The following is a 22,363-nucleotide window of genomic DNA, read 5'->3' on the forward strand; positions in this document are numbered from 1 at the left end:
CACAAATAAGTGCTCAACCAGTTCTGGTTGGCAGACTGTATATTTGCTTTATTTCCTCTGGGAATGTCTTTCCCCAGTCTCCTATATCCAACTTGTTCTTTAGCTGTTACTGCTGTCTGTTCTGCTGACCAGGAGCACCAATTTAATAGAGAGTATCCATGAGGTAGTTACCCTGATAATCCCTCCTTGGCTATGAGCCCTGTGGAAGTAATGGATCTTTGTGTGATTTCCAACATGGAAGGCCTCATGGACTTTGCCAACAGCAAAGTCAATGGTTGGCAGAAGCATAATGAAAATGAGGAAAGGAATATAGATTTTGTTCAACCAAGGTTGAATTATGATAATGTTTCTGAAATAGCTGACACACTATGTGACTGTATTTCTAGTCTCCCTTCTTTGCATAAAGATACTGGAAGTCAACCAAATCAAAGGTTCTAAGTTTTGGGTCAGCCTGAATGAATCTGAAGCAATAATGGCTATACAAAGGCACAGATATGAGAGGCCAGCCATGGGCATCCTCCACAAAAGGCATGTTCTTGAAGACAGAATTTTCTTCACCCAACAACAGAATTTCCTACCAAACACCAGTCCTCTGATACACATGAGGGCTTACTTTCAGAGAGAGTTGCTGTGTTGATGGTTTGAGGAATGGATGACACTGACTCCCCTGGGCAGTCCCTGCTGTTGGCTGGAGGTCGGCATGGTGCTAACAGTGCTGCCATTGAAGTTGTGCATGTTGAATAGAACAGGCCCTCCAGCCACGGCTAATTTACTTTGTTAATATGTGAACCACACTAATGAAACCTAGGCTATCAGTGGACAATTAATCCTTTAGTTAATAAAGACCTAATCTTCCTCCGGGTGAGTGACACCAGACTGGCTGGGTGAACTAAACTATTTGAACCTTAGCGTCCTTGTCTGTCAGTGGGAATGATCACACATGTAGTTTGATAACGTGTGTGACCACACTGACCTCCAGGTCTCCAGACTGAAGTGATTTATGACAGTTGTCATCCAGAGGCATACCTTTGGTAGATGATCACCTTGATGAAGAAATATTATGTTAAATATGTAGATGGAGTATAAAGCTAAACCTGATTTCAGAAATGTTAAAATGTGAATTTGGTAAACATAATAATTAAAAAATATGTATGATAGGCCAGGATTGTCAGCAATATAAAAAATAGCAAGGCCTAGCTGTGGCCTTCAAGTAAGAGACACTCAAACAGAAAAATCATGAGGAAGGATTTAGAGAGAGCATAGAATTTCAAGTCCAAGTTTGAGTTAGGGATTGTGGGACTTGGAGGGACCAAGGTCACTAAGCACTGGAACAGTTAGAAAAGGCTTCTTGTGAGCATTTGAGCTGGGCCATGAAAAACTGGACTGATTTGCTAAAAACGGTTGCTTATTAAATGCCATGCACAACAAATTGTGGAGTAGGGGCTGTTATTACCCCTGTTTTACAGAAGGGGAAACTGAGTCTCAGAGAGCTTCTGCAATTTGTCCAGGTCACACAATTAACATGTAGCAGAGCCAGGATTCAGTCCTAGGATTTCCAGACTCGAAGCCCAGTCCATTGCTCAGGAGGCTTTGCAATGTTTGGGATGACTGGGAGGAGAGGATCCTTCAAACAGGAGGGTACCTGACTATGTGTGGGAGGAGAGAACGAGCATGGTGCAGCCCAAGACTGCTCATGAATGTTGGCTCATGTCTTACCCATGCAACCACATGGCAGCCTTGAAATTCTGAGTTGTGGAGTTTGGGGTACTCATGTATTTTTTCCCAGGATTTTGCTGCTATTTCATAGGGAAGTTACTGCTGGCTTTTCTTTTCCCACCAGTTCCAAACTAATACTGTTTTCTTTGTTGTTGCCTTGCCATCTTTCACTATCTTCCACAGTTTAACCTGCCATTGAAAAGTACAAAGGTCCAAATCATACATTGAGTTTCCTGAGTTTGGTTATGTTCAGTAATTCATTGAGAGAAATAGTCTTGGTTGTAAACATAGAATTGTGTTAAGAACTTAGGCATTGTGCTTTTTACAGAATTTCAGTTTATCATTATTATAAGCTGTCCTGATTTATCACTTCAATACAGAGTTTGTCACCATAGCCTAACGGATACTTATAAATCTGAGGGGAGAGCCCTCAAACTTGGGAAGCTGCCCAGCCTCACAAAGAGGTTCATATCAATGCTAAGTCATCTGTCCCTTGGACTTGCAGACTTGAGGAGGTTCCAGTGAGGAATTTGTCACTCCCCAAGATGCATGTCCAGGGTCCACATTTTGGGAAGTTGTTGCTGAGCTGTTAGAGTTAAAGTGAGGACAGGTATATTCTTTGGTCCTGGACATCATGCTAACCTGCATCTCTTTTCATGAAATGATGTTTTAATTCCTTCTCAATGTGTGAAAGCAGAAGCAGATTCAGTTCCATTTGGAGTTGACAGCTATTCCTTTGGTTCCAAAGAACCAGTGAGATATGGGACTTGGCTGAGCATTTTCAGGTGATGCAGTAACTATACAGATAACCGTGGTGTTGCTAAGAGCTAAAGTCAGAGGAGAAGGTAGCTAAGGAAAAGCCAGTACTAGAAAGAACACTGGGTTTTGAGTCTGATAGATGTGGGTTCAAATCTCAGTGCTATCACTTGGGACCTATTTACTTATCTCCTTGAATCATAGTTTCCTCTCCTAGAAGTCTGGATAAATAACTTGTTACTTCATAGTATTTCAGTGAGGACTAAACAAGATCATGTAATATAGGAAGTACTTAGCTCAATGCCTAGCATGTATTAAATACTCAAAAAATGATGGTTATACCATTCCTACTCTACTTCTCCTAATTATTATCATTATTATTCAACTTATCTAAGCCTAAGTTTCCTAATCAGCAACATGAGAATAATATTAGCCACTCATTAGATTAACTGGAATAATACAGGCATATGCAGCTGGCACAGAGTAGATATTCATCCATCCATTTACTCATTTTCAGTCTCATAGCTGGTATCCATCAAAAGTTTATCAAGCTTGGGAATCAGGAGCAGGTCACCATATTTTCCCAACAGTTCTTAATTATCTTAAATGGAGCAATATTTTTTTAAGAGTTTATTCCCTCATCCAAACATTTTTCTTCTGAGCTCCAATGTGCCCTTCTGGAAGCAAAGAAGCTCCAGGAATCTCAACATCTCACTTTACAGAGAGGCCAATAAATCGGCCACATGGCTGCAAAGATGCCAGATGGCCCACTTCACACCTTTCTATGCAAGCCTGATGGGCAGGGCCTTGGTGAGTTCACCTTTCTGCAGTGCCCATAGGAGAATGGATGCCACCTGCCTCTATGGGAAGGGAATGGCTGCTTGGGCTTTCGGGCTGTAGGGTTATAGCCACCCTGGGCTGCAGCTGTCACTGGGCAAAATTCAGGTGGATCCTCAGCATGGAGGCAGAGGGAAGATTTTGCACAAGGCCTTCCAAGGGAGGATACAGTCAAATGGAGTCAAGAGTTCTAGCCAAAGCAAGCAATGAGCTGCACAATTGGCCTGCAGACATGCTGTGCTGTGGGAGGCCCAATCCAGGGGTCTAATGCTGTGGGTAGACTCAGGGGATAGGCAGAGATGGCCAGGCTGACTCTGCACCTGTTCCAGTCTCTGGGCAGCTGGTCACCACACACTGTTGGGGGAACCTAGCTTTGGAGTGTTACCTGACACCCTCTGACCACTGCTGTTTAACCAAGCTTCCATCAGAACTGGAGGCTTCATGCAGGACACCTTTAGTGTCTGAACCTGAAGAAGTTCATGTCTCCTGTCCACAGGTGAGTAGAGTTGACCTCCGGTCAGGTCAAACAATACTCAGGAGGGGTCTACTATTTCAGGGCCCCTTGCAATTGATGAGATGGTTTAAGGTGATAGACAATTTAAAACAATCCACGATAGGTTTGGAGATGAGATCTGAAAATTTGTCAATTAGCCGCTAAATAAGGCACTTGCAGGTGGTATCTGCAAATGAGAGTTCTGTAAACTCCAGCTAAGTACATAGGGAAAAGTCTATATTGGGGGAAAAGAGTTTTGATAAATCTAAGGCATGGTAGAGAAATAGGCAAAATTTCAAGTCCAGTTGTATAAACCTGAGCAAACACACACACACGCAGGCCATCAATGTTGCCACACGTACTCCCATCCTGCATGCATGCACAGAGCCCACATAACATCTAGACACCCCTCCCAGTCACACTCCCTCCTATCTACCATGCTCCCCTCCCAGACATCCTGTCTTCCCCATAGACCAACCACACACAGCACATTTCCCTCAGCCCCCCACCATGCACACATTATACATACAGCCATCAGATAAACACAGTCCCCTTAGGACGCTGATTAATAAAACTATTTTATCTATAATTACCCTTGACTGATAATAATGTGCTCAGACCCTGCATGGTTAGACTGGCTCAGATTGTAACATGCAGATTAGGGCTGAACTCTCTTTGAACTCTGGCTACACTGCTGGTCTCCCCAGCCCAGGGATTACAAATGTCTTTAGCTGGATTCCCCGCAATGGAACCAGGAGGGTAAAGCAGAATTCTGTCTCTCCTTGGTTCTCTTTTCTGTCCGTCGCTGCACAGATGATATCTCTGAAAACACATGGCCCAAACTAGGAAGAAGGCGTAAGTCAAATCACCTTCTCTAACCTACTACAGTGTACCCTGCTGGATCTACTTTCAAATCAATGTCACTCTCAGATTCCATCAGAGGAAGTTGTTCTGAATGCTGTCTTGAAGACTGACACTTAAATATAAACAGTTTAATTCCCTGATCTTGGTCTCCTGGGGATGGGCTCCAGTGAGCCATAATTAACTCTTTAAAGTCACCACCGTGTCCTGCAAATAGTAAAATACCTGATTCTTTATGATGTAACGCGGGATGGAGGCAGCGAGGAGGCCTTTGAGGCTAATTACATGTTGGAATGAGGTTAATAACATGCCGAAGATTCTTTGTGTGGCTCTCCTGACATTGACAAGTCACTTGGTAACATGCTAGGGCTACAGCCAGCGATGGCTTTTAAAGAAGGCAGGGGCCGGAAACTAAGCTCGACAGGCCCCTAATGTCATTCTCTAATCTACTCCCTTCCCTGGGACCAGCACCACGCCCCCATCCTGATTTCCAGGAATTTAGAGATCTTGATTTTAAATGCCAGTGGACCTGGAGAGGCAGGCTGACATCCACATGGGTCTCAGCTCTCTTGGGCATTTTATAGCAGCAGAATGTAGCCCAGGATGGCAGCCGAAGCCCATTATCTGATGGGATGCTTTTGGGCTAAGCAGAAGGTATATTGGGACAAATAAACAAAGTGTGCATCAAATTAACCAGATCACAGGAAAATGCACGGTAATGAGTCCTGACACCAGCCAACTAAAGAGCAACATTACTGTGGTCCCATTCTGCAGGCGAGCACACTGGCATTTGAGAGTCATTTAGGGAGACCCCAAAACTTGCTCCTTTCCCATCCTTCTGCTCAGAACTAAACATTATCCCCTGCAGAGCTGTTCCAAGGAACTCCAGCCTAGACTCGAGGGGACCAAGTGCTGCTGCTCTGACTGTGCAACATTCCCTATCTGGGTGAAATTGGGTGCAAATGAATCTTACAGGTAGGCTAGAGGGGGGAAAGTAGCTGCAAAAGACCATCATGCTTCCTAGAGAGGCTCGTCCTACCCCTTAGGAGTGGTGATGGGGGCTGGTTCAAAGCTACAATGTATATAAATAGGAGCCTCAAGGCTTCCTGAGCACTTGAACGAAGACACCCCCTTTTCCTCCCTGGTGGAAGGACTGGGGCAAGTCCAGCTCTGCCCACTGGATGCCAGCGTTTCCTCCCCACCAGGTGCCCTTTCTTCTACCGGCGCCCCGGGACACGCAGCACCCACCTCAGCTCACTCGCCCCGCCGGGTGGGGGAGGGCTCGGGTCCTCCAGTGTTGTCATCTCCCCGTCCGCAGAAGGCCCTGGTTGGGGGGGCCCCTCTTCCTCAGGGAGAAAGGCACCGCATGGCTGCCCCCAGGCAGGCGACACCTCCTCGGGGTTTCCCAGCCCCAAGCAACTTTCCGGCGGCAGCAGGGTCCCGGAATGGCCGCCGGCAGGTGAGTCTCCCACCTCCACAATGCCCAGGTGTTCGCAGAAGGTTAGCCGAGTCTCTTGTTTTGACGGGAGCTGCAAAAGATGGACAGGTGCTCACAGAGAGACACCTGCTCACCAGCTGGAGGTTGCGGAGGCCCGTGCGCGCTGCAGGGGCGGCCGGTGGGTCCGTGGCCTGCTGTGGAGGTGAGGTGCGGCATCTGGAGGAGCCAAGGGGAAATGTGTCAGGCGGAGTTGTCAGCACCTCAGCATCCTGCCGGATGGTAATTACCAGGGCCTCGTGCCACCCGGGAGAGGGAGGGCAATATCTTTATCCCATTTTATAGGAGGCTAAGTGGAGGCCCAGGGAGGTCAGACAACCACTTTAACCAGTCAGTCAGAGGTTAAACTTGGCCCTGAGGGGGGTGACTCAGAGGTTACCAGGGGAGCTTGGGTGAAGCCAGGCCTGTGGGGACAGCCATAGGCAGGTCTGCCCCACGGCAGCTGTGGTACCCAGCACAGTGCAGCCTCCTGGCCCCTGTGGCGCCCCCTTACGCCTGCCAGCTCTGCCTGCTCCCTAGCTCTTATGTGACTCTGCTTTCTATTCTGACCTGTTTGGCACTGTCTAGAGCACAGCTCCCCACTCCCAGGGTAGCCAGGGGGAGGTTGACACTAGTCTCCTGAAATATGTATGAAGAAAAATGTCCCTGGCCTGCTAAATTAGGACAGGGTACCATCTGTATTTCGTTCTTGGGATTCACAAAGTATGTCAGCCTATTGAAGTTCTGAGATGTCTTCCAGTAAAGAAACCTGTTTAATTTTGCTTACCCGAGCATTTGCCAAACTTATTTGAGCAACTCCTTCTAGTAACTCTCATTTACATACCACCAGACAGCATGGTGGGAAATCCTAAGGGAAATGGTTAACTCCCCAAGAGTAAGGATTGTGCCTCTTTTGCTGGCATGGTCCCTGTACCACGCAGTCATGATGGGCTCAGTAAACTGGGCAGAACTGAGTGGCACCATTGTTTCCCTAGTTCCTCAGGCCTGAAGGCCTGAAGTCAGTTTAGTACTCATTCCTCAGAGCCCTTGCATGAAGCCAGCCACCATTTCATATTGACTTCCCTCCAGCCTTGATATTTCTCTCATATCTGTCCTTCTCTTCTTACAGCCAGTGTCAAATGACCTACCACCTTCACAGAGAGGTCTTTCTGACCTCAGTGTAGTCATGTTGCTCAACCCCAGGGGGCACCGTTTCTATAGAGCACAACACCCATGGTGCCTGCAGGAATTATGCAGTATGGCTGCCTCCTTACTCAGAGATGCCTTGTATTAGTTTTCTTTCATTACTTAACTGTGTTTACTTATCTACTGATTTGCTTGTTGGTCATCTCCAGGACACAATTAGTTATTGTGCAGGTTGCTCACTGCAATAGGGGTCTGGGCCAGGCATCACCTTGTGCCTTTTGTAGCATTCCTGCATCCACACTGAATTGCAAATCCCTACGCACAGTAAGGTAGAGGAAGTAGACATCCAGCCTGGGCTCTGCCTTCTGAGTGTCCTGGAAGGGCCTGCATCTTCTCATAAAGATGCTTTTATTCAGTTTGCACAAAAGGGCTATCTACTTGTCTAACTGGTCACCTGTGGGTCATGTCCACACAGCGGGGACCTTTTATCTAATTTACACATAGGTACCATGTGGGATAGCCTCATGGGCTCTTCCATAAAATGTAAGCTCCATGAATTGGGTGATTCATTTTCCAAATTTCAAGAATAAATATAACACTAGTAATCATGTGGTGACAACAGACAAAATTGGGACTGTCCTGGACAGATCACAACTTAGGGTAACCCTGTCCATGTGAGGGAGACTTTGTTTTGCTTATTAATTTACCCCCATTGTCTAAGACAGTATCTGGCATATCTTACCTGTGGCATAATGGCTGGGAGAAAGACTCCTGCTGAATCCCCCACCCGGACTCCCTGTTTCAAGTTTGTGCCCCTCTCCTACCCCATCCTACCAGATTAATCCTGCTCAACTATTATTATATATGGATAAACCTCCCACTCCAGCACCTGTAAAGCTTCTGTGGCTCCTTTTTCCAAAGTGTCTTCAAGGTAACACAAAATACAGTGTGATGTGTTTAAAACAAAAGGAGAAAGTATTCTGGGTTAATACTTGGGAATGTTGAACATCCACAGTGATATGGTAGAGGTGAAAGAAAGAATTACAGAAAAGAAACTTGCTAAAACTTTGTTTAGCTAGTGATCCAAGAATACATTTGAACCTGAAATTCCTGTTTTTGACCTACTACATCCATTGGAGTTGGATGAGAAACACTTTGGAATACTCTTCAATAGGCCAAGTCTTTAGTTTGATATTCAAAGGCAATAATAATTTTGCCCATATTTCTCCATATTGAGCTCTAACAAGCTCTCCTGCAGGAACCTTTAGTCCATCGTTCATCCGGTCAGTGTTTCCTGAGCACCTGCTATGTGCCAGTCCATGTTCCAGGTGCTGGGAACACAGAGGTAAACAAAGTAAACAAGGTCCTTGTCCTTGTAGAGCCTGCAGGCTCAATGACAATGAAGAACAATACATCCCGCTTGTAGCTGGTCTGTTCAGGCAAAGCCTCTCTGAGGAAGTGACATTTGAGCTGAATGTCACCTGAACGACCTTGGTGTTAGCTAAATTGGTTTGCTTTCTGTTCCCTGAAGACATCATTCCCGTGCATCCTTGACTTTTAGATTACACTCTCCTTTAAGTTTGGATTTTTCTCTCCATTTTCCTCTGATAATTTAAATGTTACTTTTTCTTCAATGGTCCCCTTAGCCTCATGTCCTCCAGTGACCCTGGGGCCTGCACTGGTCTCCATTGGTATTGAAACTTTTCCAACACATTCATCCACCACGATGAGCCCTTAGCACAGGTTATAGGGCATTGCCTTGTATCTTTTTTTGTACTTTTTGGGAATTGCACCTAGGAGCTCAATAAATGTTTGTTGATGAAGATATATCCTTGAACCCAGGGTGAATGAGGAACCGGAAATGGTTTTTATCTTACATGCCAAACTGCTTTGATGGCTGTGACTGCCTGAGGAGTCGTGCTTAAAAGGATCCTGATGCTGTGTATAAGAAGTGCTGTGATCTAGTGGCAGTGTTTTTTTTTGTGTGTGGCAGGCAGAGCATAGGCACATTTGTTTGCTGTTCCTGAGCTGGACCTTGCAGAGGTTCAGTGTTACTAGCTCATGGGATTGAGGGATGTGTAGGACTGAAGGAATTCTCAGGTAGAAGACTTGGTAATACACCTCCCTCTCAGGCGCCCAGCCTCTGCGTGTGGGTCTTTCTCATCAAAGTTCCCTGGGTCAGAAGGGAGAAGCCAAAATGATAGGAGAGAGCCTTTCTTAGAGTGTCAGTCTGTGGCTTCATGTTGTCTTGACGTGGCCGCAGGAAAGAAACTGTTGCAGCAGGGGGCCAAGGTGGGTCGGGTGCTCCACTCGCAGACTTTTGGGGGTAGCCCAAGCCAAGTAAACCTGATCCCTGCTTTTGTCCTATAATATTGGGAGATGGGAAGATTTTAGCTCCCTAGTTTTAGAGGAACACATATTTGTGTCTGGGTAAGACAAGAAGGAAATACCTTTTAATGGCATGTGAAAACTGTAGCAGCAAAAAATAACAAAGAAAAAATAAAAAGGAAAGAAGTCATCTATAATTTCTCATCCTGAACACAATAGCTACTCTGGCCAGCTTATTCACAACCTTCAACAAATATTTGCTTTGTGGCTATCATAAGCCAACCACTGGGTGTTGGGCTGAAATAATATGCAAAGTCTTGAGTATCTAAAAGATAAACATAAGATTCCTTTTTGTTGATTGTAAAGTGTAATGGGCTGAGAGATTGCTGCCTGAAAGGTATGACCATGTCCTAAGCCTCAGAAGCTATAACTATGATGTTATATATGGTTAATAAGATGTGATTAAGTTAACGATCTTGGGAGGAAGAGTTTCTCTGGATTATGCAGGTGGGCTCTAAATGCAATCACATGTATCTTTGTGTGAGAGAGTGAGAGGGCATTTAGAGACAGACACACAGACGAGGAGGCAGAGATTGGGGGCAATGTGGACTCAAGCCAAGGGATGCTGGCAGCGGCTTGAAACTGGAAGAGGCGGAATGGAACCTCCCCCAGAGCCTTTGGAGGGAGCTTGGCCCTGCAGAAACCTGATTTCAGACTTCTGGCCTCCAGAACTGTGAGAGAGTAGGGTTCTGTTATTCTAAGCCACCAGGTTTGTAGTAATTTGTTATAGCAGCCCTAGGAATCGATTACCCAAAGTAAAATGTGTTCTCTGTAGAAAATGTAGACAAATCCAAAACAGAAGAAAAGTCACAGTAATTCTACAGTGAAGTAATTCTATAGTTAAGGGACATGCACACAAACACGTGCGTGCACGCACACACACACACACGATGGGATTATTCTGAACACCTTTCCATGTCTTGTTCTTCAACATGGTTGTACTGGCTTCCACCCTCTTCTGTACTGTGCTCGTGCTGTGTGATTTATTTAGCTAACATTCTCGTGTTTGATGCCTTGGTAGCTTCCAGTTTTCCACTCGCACAAACACTGTGGCAGATCTTTGGGATGGTAGCAACAGGGGCCGGGCCGGGTGGGGTACCGCTCCAATACCCAGAGTACAGCGAGCCTCCCAGAGCCAAGCCAGAGAACCCGCAACCGGCAAGAGTCTAGGCAGGCGGGGCGGCGCAAGGCTGGCCAAGCTTATTAGCATGAGGGAGCGGTTCGAAACCCAGAAAGCTTTTTTTTTTAATGAATAGGATTAAGGAAAGATTTATGACTCAACTAAGAAGAGCAGGAAGGTGTTTTCAACTTCGGATTCAGAGAAAGATAGGCAACCGGGGCAGACGTAGATTTATGGCCTACAATGGTGTTGCTTGGAATAAACATCGGTTAGAGGCTGCCTGTTTCTTCAGCTCTGCCCCACCCTATGGGATGCAAAGCTTAACAGAGCCATTTCTTGCATGAAACACATCCTTCCTTGAAGGGATGTGGCCTCCAGGAGAATTTGGAGTTACCCCAAATGTTCTATAGGAACAAACATGTATTACCTTTGTAATCAGAAAAAAGAAACATTTTGTGTTTCTTTTCTTTGTAGTCACTGTCTTGTATATTATCTTGTCTCCATATTTCCCTCTGGTGGGTGGAGGGTGACCTAAACTGGAGGAAGGAACAAATGGACTTGAGCTTAAAAAGCAGTGGTCAGAGAGTGAAATTTTGACCCAGGCTTCCACCATGGGACCTGAAGATGAACCTGGAGGACATTATTCTAAGTGAAATAAAAGAGTCACAAAAGGACAAAAATTGTAGGACTCTACTTCTGTGAGGTCCCTAGAGTAGTCAAATTCCTAGAAACAGAAAAGAGAATGGTGGGAGCCTGGATGGTGGTGGGAGGTGGAATGAGATGTTCCTATCTAATGAGAATTTCAGTCTGAGAAGATGCAAAAGTTCTGGAGATGGATGGATGGTGGCAGTGGTTACAACACTGGTGCACTTAACGCCACTGAATGGTACACCTAAAAATGGTTAACATGGTCAATTTTATTGTTAGATTTATTCTTAAAAAATAGCTCTTTGAGGAGTCCTAGACAAGAAGATGAAGAACAGAGGGTAGCAGGGAGACAGAGACCTGTAGACAAGAGTAATAGAAAAACTACTCAGATTTACCTGTCAAATTTACAAATCCATGTGCCAAGCGCTTTACATACCCATCTCATAAATCACAGCAAAGCTCTGGGAGGTAAATGGTGATTTTTCCTGTTTTGTAGATGTGGAAACTGAGGTTTAGTAACCTCCCAAGGTTGTATGTACTAGAGCATAGCCGGAATTCAAACCCATGTGTAGTGTGTCCAGAGCCTACTTTCATTCTATTTATGGAGCCTTGACCACCACAGGATGTGCTTTGTATATCTGTTCATTTAATCCATCTAACAACCTGGTCTGATTACAAATGACCTAGTCAATATCATCACCCCATTTTATAGACAAAGAAACTAAGACTTGGAAGTTGAGAGGTTTGCCTAATTGTGCACAGCTAATGAGTAGCAGACCTTGGATCCAGGTCCAGCTGAATTTGGAACCCATGTGAGTTTTTTCTATGGCTGACTGGCTTAGATAAAGTTCCAGGGTAGTGGTTCTTGTACTTTCTCCTTTCAGTCTGGTTCTCTGCTGCAACAGGTGAAGGAAATTATTGGTTGGTGTTCCCTTACATTAAAATTTAGTATTTAAGATGGCCTCTGGCTTATAGGGTCTCTTCTACTTAGAAGTTATGCAAGTCCTATCTTGCCTGCCTTCATTACTTTTCCAAAAACTCCTGACACTGACACAACCTTGACTCCAAGACACTGTATTATAATAATTTATGGACTCATCTGTCTTGCTTACCGGGTTACAAGCTTTAAGAGGGTGTGGGCTCTGCCCGATTTCTCTGTTTCCTCAGTGCCTAGCCCTGTGCTCTACTCATAGGAAGGGCTCAATAAATATTTGTTCGAAGAAGGAATACATCTAGCCAGGGGGGAGATGATAAGTTTTTATTAACTTTTCTACATAAGCCTGATCTGGCTCATAAATGAAATGCTCTGTGAAGAGAAGTGGTCACCTTCTGCCCCGACCTTGGTGTTCATCTCTATTCATCTGAGAGATACTGACTGAGCCCTGGTTAGGTGGGCTGGGAAGACAGAAGTAAACATGATGAACCCCTGCATTTAAGGCACTTATAGTCTAGAAGAGCAGTGCAAAATTACACACAAATCCCAGGAACAGTGTAAATAGTGTTGCACATCCTGAAGAGAGATGAGATTTCTGGAGAAGGGCAAGAAGAGAGACAGAGTGAAGTTGTTCAGATCCCAGGCCTTGGCATCTAGGCTGCTTACAGTCTGTGTGACTCTGGCAAAATCCTCAGTTTTCTCATGTAAAAAAAGAGGGGGGGTGGATTGTGGTTTGAATTGTGTCCCTTCAAAAGAGTTTGAAGTCCTAGGGCCAGTACCTGTGAATGTGGTTGGAAATAGTCTTTGCAGATGATTAAGTTGAGATGAGGCCATTAGAGTGGATCCTAATCCAATGTGACTGGTGTCCTTATAAAAAGGGAAATTTGGACACAGAGACAGTCACATACAGAGGGAAGACAATGTGAAGATACAAGGAGGATGCCATCTAAAGCCAAGGAATGTCTGGGGCTACAAGAAGGTGAAAGAGAGGTGTGGAACAGATGCCCCCTCTTAGCCCTTGGAAGGAAGTATCCACTGGACATTTTGATTTTGGACATCTGGCCTCCAGAACTGTGAGGTAAATTTCTGTTTTTTAAGCCACTCAGTGTGTGGTACTTTGTTATAGCAGTCCTAGCAAACTAATATGGGTCAAGAACCATGCTTATCTCATGGAGGTACAAGGATTAGATGAGATAATATAGGCAAAGGGCTTAGCACAGTTTTTTTGTACATAGTAAGGGCTTGACAATTGTGGTAGTATTAACATCATTGATCTACAGGAATCAGGCGAGATCTCACAGGGGTGGTGGCATCTGGATTAAGACTGGATGGGGTGGACATTGTAAGGAGTGTAGGAGACAGGATTCATGGAACTGTCACCTGCAATGAAACCTTGGTCTCAGGGCAGACAGAGGCCAAGCCCTTAGGTTCTTGCCTTCTGGCCCAGGGGCAAGTAGCCATTGGGTAAAGTGGGAGATTCCACTGGTATTTTTGCCTCCTCTGCATTCCTTTCCTCTTCTTTTGATAACAGCCACTCAGTTTTCCTTCGGTTAGACCCCTACTCCCCTGCTCCAGGCTGGCCAGTTAGAGGTGTCCAGCCTTCTGCGTCTCAAGGTGGGTCCAGCAGGGGGCATATGCTCCAGAAAGGCCAATCCGAGTTCTCACTAGGGATAAGTATAGATTCTGAGAAAGGGAGGATCTCTGTTTCTCTGGGATAAGGAACAGTAAGGAAATGAAGGTGGTGCTTCTTGGTGCCATTTTTCCTGACCACAGGGAGGAAGTCATCTTTGGGATGATGAAAGAGGGCTCACTTGCAAACAGAACTAAATATGAGAGTTGGAAAGTGATGGAGATGGATGGATGGGAAGAGAGAGAGAGGGAGAGAGGGAGACAGAGAGAGAGAGAGAGAGACAGAGACAGAGACAGAGACAGAGAGATAGAGAGAGAGAGACAGAGAGACAGAGAGAGAGAGAGATCTCAAGATAGTGAGAAAGTGTTTGAGCCCCAGGATCCAGCATTCCTGAGTCCAGGTTCTCTTGATCTTTGCGTTGATCACCCACATCTAGAGGAGTCATGACCTAGTTATTGTCTTCATGGGGCCGCCTTTCTCCAAGGGCTAGCAGTTGTCGGGTAAGACCATTCAGGAGGGTAGTGCTTGTGGTTGTGGGGGGGAAAGTGGTGTCTGTCACAGCCCAGGGGATCACAGAGGACAGCAGAGACATCCAGCGCAATTTCCCATCAGGACTGGCTTCTATCTGTGACTTTCCCCCAGATGTTCTCATCATGCTCTAACAGATGTTTGGGTCCTTCTTTTTTGAGCAAAATCCTCTGTGTGGCGTAGAGTTAGCCCTGGGAAGAATTTCAGAGATTTAGAAGATGGGGCTCTTACTTCTCAAATTCAGTGGAGAATTCCAGGAGACTGAGCGGGGAGACCTCCCAGACCCTTGGAATGGCAGAAGCTAGATCTTCTTGCCGTTTCTGCTCAAGCATAATTTCTAGTACTCTTGATGTGTCTGCCTCAGTGATGATCTAGTTGTTTTTCTCATCCATCATGAGAAGCTCTAGGATCCATATTTCACCCTGTTGACCTTCATCCAAGTATGTGCAAATCTATATGCAACTTGAGTCCTATGCAAATAGAACTCAAGTTTCTTTAAAGATCAACCACCTCTGAATGTCTGCTACTAATAATTTATGAATTTCTATTACACCCTCTCATCTAAAGATGGGTGGTTAGTCAAAGAATTGAAAACTTTCAAAAGTTTATTATGCAATAACCAGTTTATGTAGGAACACATAGTACATACTTTGTAGAGTCACATTTACATTTGTTACTTTTCTGCCAGGAGGCTGGAGGAAATGATGAATGTGATGGCTGCATTTCAACCACTGATGGTGTGTGCTCTAAGACTATAAAACTGTGGGCCAGGTGACACAGAGGACATATTATATTGAACTTTTGTATGCTTATAGACATAACTATGATAGTGTCTTTACAAACTGGTTTTGACTACATGTCCATATAAATCCTAATTACTGATTGAGGACTATTGGTGAATTCTACACTTCTACTGAGTAATCCAACTAAGTATGTTTTTATGCCTAGAATAGTGCCTGACACACCGCAGGTGCTCAATAAGAAGTGGGTGAGTAAATGAATGAAGTATTGGTGGACTGTATTTCCCTTCTCCCTCAATGTTCCAGCTCTTCTGGACTTCTCATAGTTTCTGGAATGTTCTACCATCTTTCTTTCCTCGGGTCCTTTGCTCATACTAGTTTCCCTGCCTGGAGCACTGCATTCATCCAACAAATATTTACTGAGTGTTAATTATGTGTCAGACCCTTGGACAGGGACTGGCACCCAGTGAACAAAGTAGACAACGGAGCTTATGTCCTATTGGGGAAGACAGACAATCAAGACAAATAAGGCACAGAGAAAAATATATGTGATATCAGATGAAGAAGAGAGCTATAGAGAAAGATAAAGCTCGGAAGGGGGAGAGGGTGTGTGGGTGGATGGGGGCAGTTGTTGAAAATTTTAAAGAGAAAGTAACCGCCGAGCAGCTAACTCCCACTCACCTTTCAGGCCCTCCCTGAGCCCCTGGACTAAGGGAGCGGTCCCTGTTTCCGGTTCCCGTATCACCTTTACTTCCCTTGCCCTTACACTCATCACTGCCACAGCTACTGCGTGAAATTGTCTTCCCTGCCAGGCTGAACTTCCCCAAACCTGGGGCCCTGTCATCTCATTTACCACTCTATTCTTGGCACCTAAGACTGGGACTTGCCTGTGAGAGACACTTTATGAATATTTACTGGGTGAACAGATGAGTGAAAATAGGACATTACTTAGAAAATGTACTGACTTCCCATCAGCTGGAGCCCATAGATCCCAATATGTCCTACTGGGCCGCTTCTAGAGGCTGTCTGTTTTCCTACTTGCTAGGTGGAAAATATAAATGATACACTGATTCTTCGGCTGTTGCACCTATTGGGAAACTTGGAAAACAAAGTATCAAATAAGTAATGAGCCTAAAATTGGTGCAGCACAGGGCTTCTGAAACTTGAATGTGCCTACCAGTCACCTGCAGACCAGATTTTACAGACATGGTTCAACAAGATACTGCAGCCTACATGCTCTTCTTACAATGCAACTCTGACATTTATTCCATTGAGATCTAGGGTCTGTTTCTCTCGAGTTTGGGTGGGACCATGACTATAGTGGAAGTGATACTATGTGACTTCTTAAAATGTTTGCTTTTGGAAATCAGCAGCTAGTCCGTGAAGAGACATAATTCCAGGATCTTTCTTGGAACTGCTGGGAAGATTTCTCTTCTGGAATTTCACAAATCCTGCAGCTGCTGAGGGTCCACCATGTGATGGGAGACTGCTCAAGATGGAGACTCACACACAGGAAAGTAGAACTGACTTGGAGACCAACTCCTGATGATTATTTGAGCCCCTTGGTGTAGACATGCCTGAGCTTCTCTTGGAGTTTTTGGTTAGATGAGCCAATAATTCCCCTTTCCTTTTTTATTTTAAGTTAATTTGAGTTGGGTTTCTATCACCTGCATCAGAAGATTCATGACCAATGTAATAGATAATATTTTGGCAGTACAGAGTCTACAAACCTAGTCTTTGAAAACTGTTCAGTTCTATTAAAACAAACAAACAAACAAAGGTATTGTTAACCATTCTTCACTAAGAATATCCTTGAGGAACCTTATCCATCAATTATTATTAATGAGCACATCCAAGATGCCAGCCCTTTGATGATCTAGGCATCCTCATGAGGTATTTCCGGCCTCTTCCCTCCCTGGCCCTTGAAGTGTCCCATGATAATATGCACCTGTTCTCAGCATACCTTGCTGAGGGCAGGCCTGGCTCAACCCTTGGGGCTCCTGAGTGACTCATCTTGCACAGAGCCCCACGTTTGCCTGGGGACTTTAGGGGAGTTGTTGTGTGAGAAACTCTAGCATATGCATGAATAAATCAGATGGGACTCAGTGCCAATTTGGAGAGATTAAAGGATCCTGTGAAAGCTGAACTTCTGGAGAGATGTATACGCTTCTGTGGTATAATCCTCTACATTCAAAGGGGCAGAGGAGGAGCCTCTTTTGATGGGAGCACCTGTGCACACCCACTCTTGCCCCTTGGGTTCTTGGCATGAGCAGAACTCCTCTCATAGTGGCAGCCAGCCCCAGGCTCTTTCCTATCACCCTGGGAATGTCTTCTTAAGGATTCCTCCAGAGATTTGGTTCTGGGCTATGCTGATTACTTTGAGTATGCTTAGACATGGCCCCTGGATCTTAACAGCTGGAATGAACTGCCAGAAGGATCAAATTCTTCCTTCGAGGCATTTCACTCTTCTTTCTGTTCGCAGGAAATAGCAATGTGTCCTTCTCTACATACCTCTCCTCTCTCTCCAAATCTCTATCTCCTTCCAAGGCTGTCAAATGTCACCTTATCTGAGAATCCATTCCTGCCCCTACTCCCTTTCTACAGCCTTAGAGCTTCTGGAACTCTTCATACACGCATAGTTAATGAGTTTTCAGTGTCTAGCAGAGTGCTCCTTAAATATTTGGTGGTGATGCTCTGGGGTTCAGAAGCAGCTTCTTTAATGCCCATTTCTCTGAGACAGCCTCTAAAAATTACCCAGTCACATTTTGGGATCCTATGGAATCCAGCTAATGGGAAGCCAGTAACTCACCTTCCTCCTTTTGAGAGCAAGGTGGCTGAACTCTGGAGGCAAGAGACCAGAACTGGTAAGCCACTCCATCCCTTTCTGACTGTGTTACCTTGGGCATGTGGCTTAACTTCTCATTACTTCACTTTCCTTATCAGGACAATGAGGATAAATGATGTGTCCTATGACTCAGCATAGCTCTGAAGGGTAAATAAAATGATCCAGGTACAGCATTTAATATAGTGCTTGGCACATAACAACTCAGTAATGGTTAAGCTGTTGTTATTATTAGTTAATAAGAATATATTGGGTGTCTAATAGGAGACAGGGCAGAGTTTTGGATTCCAGCCTCCCAGCCTCCCAAAATAATTGACTTGAGGTAGTTTCTGGACCTTGCTGGAACACTCTGTATTTTTTAAAATCATTTTATTCATTCACACAAAAGATATTCACTGCCTGACTACTAAGTATCTACTATATATAAGCTACATTTCCCACAGTTGTGGGAATCAGGGTTAAAGCCAGAAAAATATTTTGCAGTTTTGGTTGAAAGATGGATTAGCATTCTAGACTATTTATTTCTTCACTAGAATAGATTTTGCCAGCTCCCAGCCATGTGGTTAGGACAAGAGATCTTTGCTTTACACAGAGGAATGCTGAGGGTGAAAATAATACTCCTGTTTCTGCTGTTTCTGAAACAGAGGAACTGTAAAGGAAACTTAAGAGAGAAGTGTGTAGATTCAGACAATGGTTCTGGCTGGTAAGGAATGAAACCATGAGGATTAGGAGGTACATTGCACCTATTTTTAAAAACAGGAACAAGCAAGGAACTTAACTCTTTGTGTACTGGGATGAAGCTCAGTATTTAGAGTCCACAGTCTGGCTAGTAGTAGTACAGTGTTCAGTACATACATATGTCTATATGCTTTCTTTGGGTCCTGCAGGTACTATGTTAGGAATATAGAACCCTTTGCCTGACTCTAGGTAGAGGAATGTTGGTTATGCAACACTTTGCCTGCACAGTAGGATTCTATAACCAGAACTTTACCCTTTAAATTCTTTCCCCCTAAGATTTCTTAAATCCTAGATTCTGCCCAATTATTCAATGGCAAGCATCATAAAAAACTCTGGCAGGTTGTGGTTCAACATGCAGATCCTTTTGTCTGACAGTGGGTCATTGTAGATTGTTTATAATTCTTTCTCTATCAAATCTGGGGGCTATTAGCATTTAGGGCAGAATTATTCTTTTTGATGGACTGTCCATTGCATTCCTACTGGCCAGTCCCACCTTCCAGGAAAACAACTGAAAATGGCTCCTTCGTCATTCCCAAAGCCCTACAGGGGGCCTGCCCCAGCCCCTGTTGGGAGCCACTGGGTAGTGGAGCATGCCTCTTGACCCAGTCATCTTGTTTGGTGATGGTGTGGAGCAGAGTGTAGAATTTTCCCCACTAGACTAGAAACTCCACAAACTCTGTACCCATGTCAGGTTTTAGTCTCCATTGCTTTGGTGTTTAGGACAGGGCTTGACCCTTAGTGAATTCTTGATAGATATCTGCATCAAGAAGATGGAAAGGATGATGGAAAGGTACAGCATTAATTTTTCGTAACTTAGTCAAACTGAACTGTAGTTTTTTTTATAAGCAAGGGTGCTATTCAAAATATTTAACAAATTGCACTTGTACAAATGCTGCCCAATCAGAAACTATACTGGAGAGTCTGGAGGCCCCTTGTTGGCATGGCAACCTTTAATTGCAGTCCGGGGGGTCAAGGTCTGCTGCACTGACAGTGCCCTCTCATCCCGTTCCTCATTCCCTTGAAGCCCTAACCCCTTCTACAGGTGAGTTCCTGGACTTCTAGGCTCTAGACCTCGGCTGAGCAATTGATTCCATAGGAAGGGAGGGATGCCCGATCATAAGATCCAGGTGTTTAGTCCTGCCTCTTCCCTACCAGTTGGGTAATTTTAGGCAAAGAGAAAAAGTACACACTATAGTTGGGTGCCTGTGGACAAATCACAGTTTTGTCAATTGTAAGATAAGGGGTCTCTCTAGGGATCTCCCAGCCCATTTGGTCCCATCCGCTCTGTCTCCAGGTTGTGAGGGATGGTGGAAGGCTTGTCCCTGTTTTGGCCCTGCTGCTCTGGCTGCTGGTCAGCTCTGCCTTCCCCTACATGGCTGGTGCCCTTGGGTCCTGCCCATGCCAGCTGGGCTCTGTTCACTCTCCCCTGGTGGGGGACAAAGGGCCCAAGAACTGAGCTCATAGGGTCACCGCAGGACACTAAGGCCATGACTCCTTCCCCCTCCGTGTCCACCCTGCACTCCTCTCTCTTCTTCTCTCTGCCTCTCTCAGGCTCTGGCTTTCTCCATATTCTCTCTCTCCCTCTCCTGGACCTCTTCAGCTCACTTGCTTTAACTCCAAGGAAACCAAAACACAGAACTCCATGCTGCAGGCGGACTGCCGCCTCCTTTCTCTGGGTCCTCACTTATAAAGGCAATATTTGTCCCCACTTCATAGGGTTGTTGGGACAATTCAATAAGATTAAAATGTAAAATACTACAGCAGTGTCTGGCAAATGGGACTTGATCAATAGTAGTATTTCTTTTTTTCCCTGAAGCAAGTTGATTTGGCTCATTGACTACATATGAGTGTGATAAAGTCAATTATTAATCTGCCCTGTAAAGTTTGCATTTGTTTTCCTCCAGGCATTTAAAATAGATGAGCCATTTACTCACCCAGCTTTCTTTTTTCATTCAGCTGCCAATTCCATTTCTTCCTACAAGCACATGCATGCTTTAGCCTGACTGAACTATTTAGAGTTCCAAGACTCATTGGACTTTCCCATCCTTCCTTGTCTTGCAATGGCTGGCATGCCCTTTCCCCAGTCCACTTTGTCTTTGGTGGTGGTGGGACAGGTGGACCTCTAATTAATAGATGCTTCAGGAATTGGCTCACACGCCACCTCCTCTGGGAAGACTCCCCTGATTACTGCTACTCCCTAAGTTAGAGTTAAATGCTTTTTTATGCTTTGTCACAGGGCTTATACCACGGCAGTGTCATTATTTGTTTACTTCTCTTTCTTTCTAAAATGGCAAGTCCTTGAAGACAGGGACTGTGCTTTATACATGTTTTTGTCCTTAGCACCCAGCCCAGTTTTTTGGTATATAACACATGTTTAGTAAATGTTAAATGAATGAAGAAGATGGGAAAAAACCTCATAAGATCTCTCTAGAGAAGCTGTAAAGTCATTGCACTAAAGGAAATTCATTTTACTAAGAGGAAAGCTTCTCTATTCCTATTTCTTTTCAGATAATGTTCCAACTTTGGGCATGATTATATCAAGTTTGATTTTTAGAAAATCCTTATCTGTTAGAAAGAACAGATTGCAAGGGGTGGGGAAGAAGCTGTTAGAGATAAGAATACCGAAAGCAGAAAGGACACCTGGCCCTCTGCTAGCGACACAAACAGGAAAAGTACAGAACCTGCAGTTGGGTCCTCGAGTAGGGGCTGGTTCAGATGTGGGCAAACAGCTTTACATGGCACATGACGTTCCTACACAGTCCAACAACTGACTTTCAAAAGGCATGCCCTGAGTTACTGAAAGGCTCAATTAATACTGTGCGAACTCTACTTAAAAAAAAAATCGAAGTGTTGAAACCTAGGGTTTTCCATGGAGTAAATTTTAGCCACCTGGATTCGGCCTGGGACTCCATTCATTAAGATGATATGTGGACATTGGAACGTAGTAACTGTACTGCCGTTCTGGGGATGTTACTATAGTCTCCTAACTATCTTTGGATTCAGAGGGCATCTTGCCAGTAAACAGCAGAATGGCAAATAAAAGATGTCTTAGGACATTGCTTTCCTAACTCTTTTCTTTGGAGCCCTAGGGGTTCCTTGGCATTCTATCAAAAATTGATGCTTTGAAGAGGGAGTGAGAGGGCTATGTTCTCTCCACTTACCATCTTCAGCCCCGTTTTCTGGGCAACAGGTTGGGTGTCTGGATAGGATTCTGTTTGGAGAAAAGAATCCTAAGCTAGAAAATGTGGTGACAGTTTCCTTTTGGCAGATGAAATGGGTATCCAGATACAGGCTCTTAGGAGGCAATGATTAAGAGCGTCACCTGAGGGAATTCAAGTCCCAGCTCCTGGGCTTCACCCTTCTGTACCTCAGTGTCCTTATTTGTAAAATGGGGATAATTATAGACCCTGTCTCACTGGGCTGTTGTGAGAATTAAATTAGTTAAAATATTTAAGGTGCTTAGAAAAGTGCCTACCATGTAACAAGTCTATCCAAGTGTTTGCAGTTCACTA

At 44.7% G+C, this 22,363-nt stretch overlaps 1 protein-coding gene across 6 annotated transcripts in view; it reads right to left on the reverse strand.

Annotated features, from left to right (window-relative positions):
- Positions 1-6,439, reverse strand: part of ELF5 (E74 like ETS transcription factor 5) — a 49,563-nt gene extending 43,124 nt beyond the window's left edge. The window contains exon 1 of one of the 6 annotated variants that reach the window (XM_036891664.2): positions 5,912-6,418. In XM_036891664.2, coding sequence (XP_036747559.1) covers positions 5,912-5,967 — 56 coding nt within the window. In that variant the 5' untranslated portion in view covers positions 5,968-6,418. Of the gene's footprint in view, positions 1-5,911 lie in introns of all 6 variants that reach the window. The other 5 variants (XM_057507542.1, XM_036891663.2, XM_057507541.1 and 2 more) reach the window with 5 other exon arrangements.
- Positions 6,440-22,363: the final 15,924 nt, after the last annotated feature.

This window comes from Manis pentadactyla, chromosome 9, assembly GCF_030020395.1.
Source record: "Manis pentadactyla isolate mManPen7 chromosome 9, mManPen7.hap1, whole genome shotgun sequence".
Classification (NCBI taxonomy): domain Eukaryota; kingdom Metazoa; phylum Chordata; class Mammalia; order Pholidota; family Manidae; genus Manis; species Manis pentadactyla.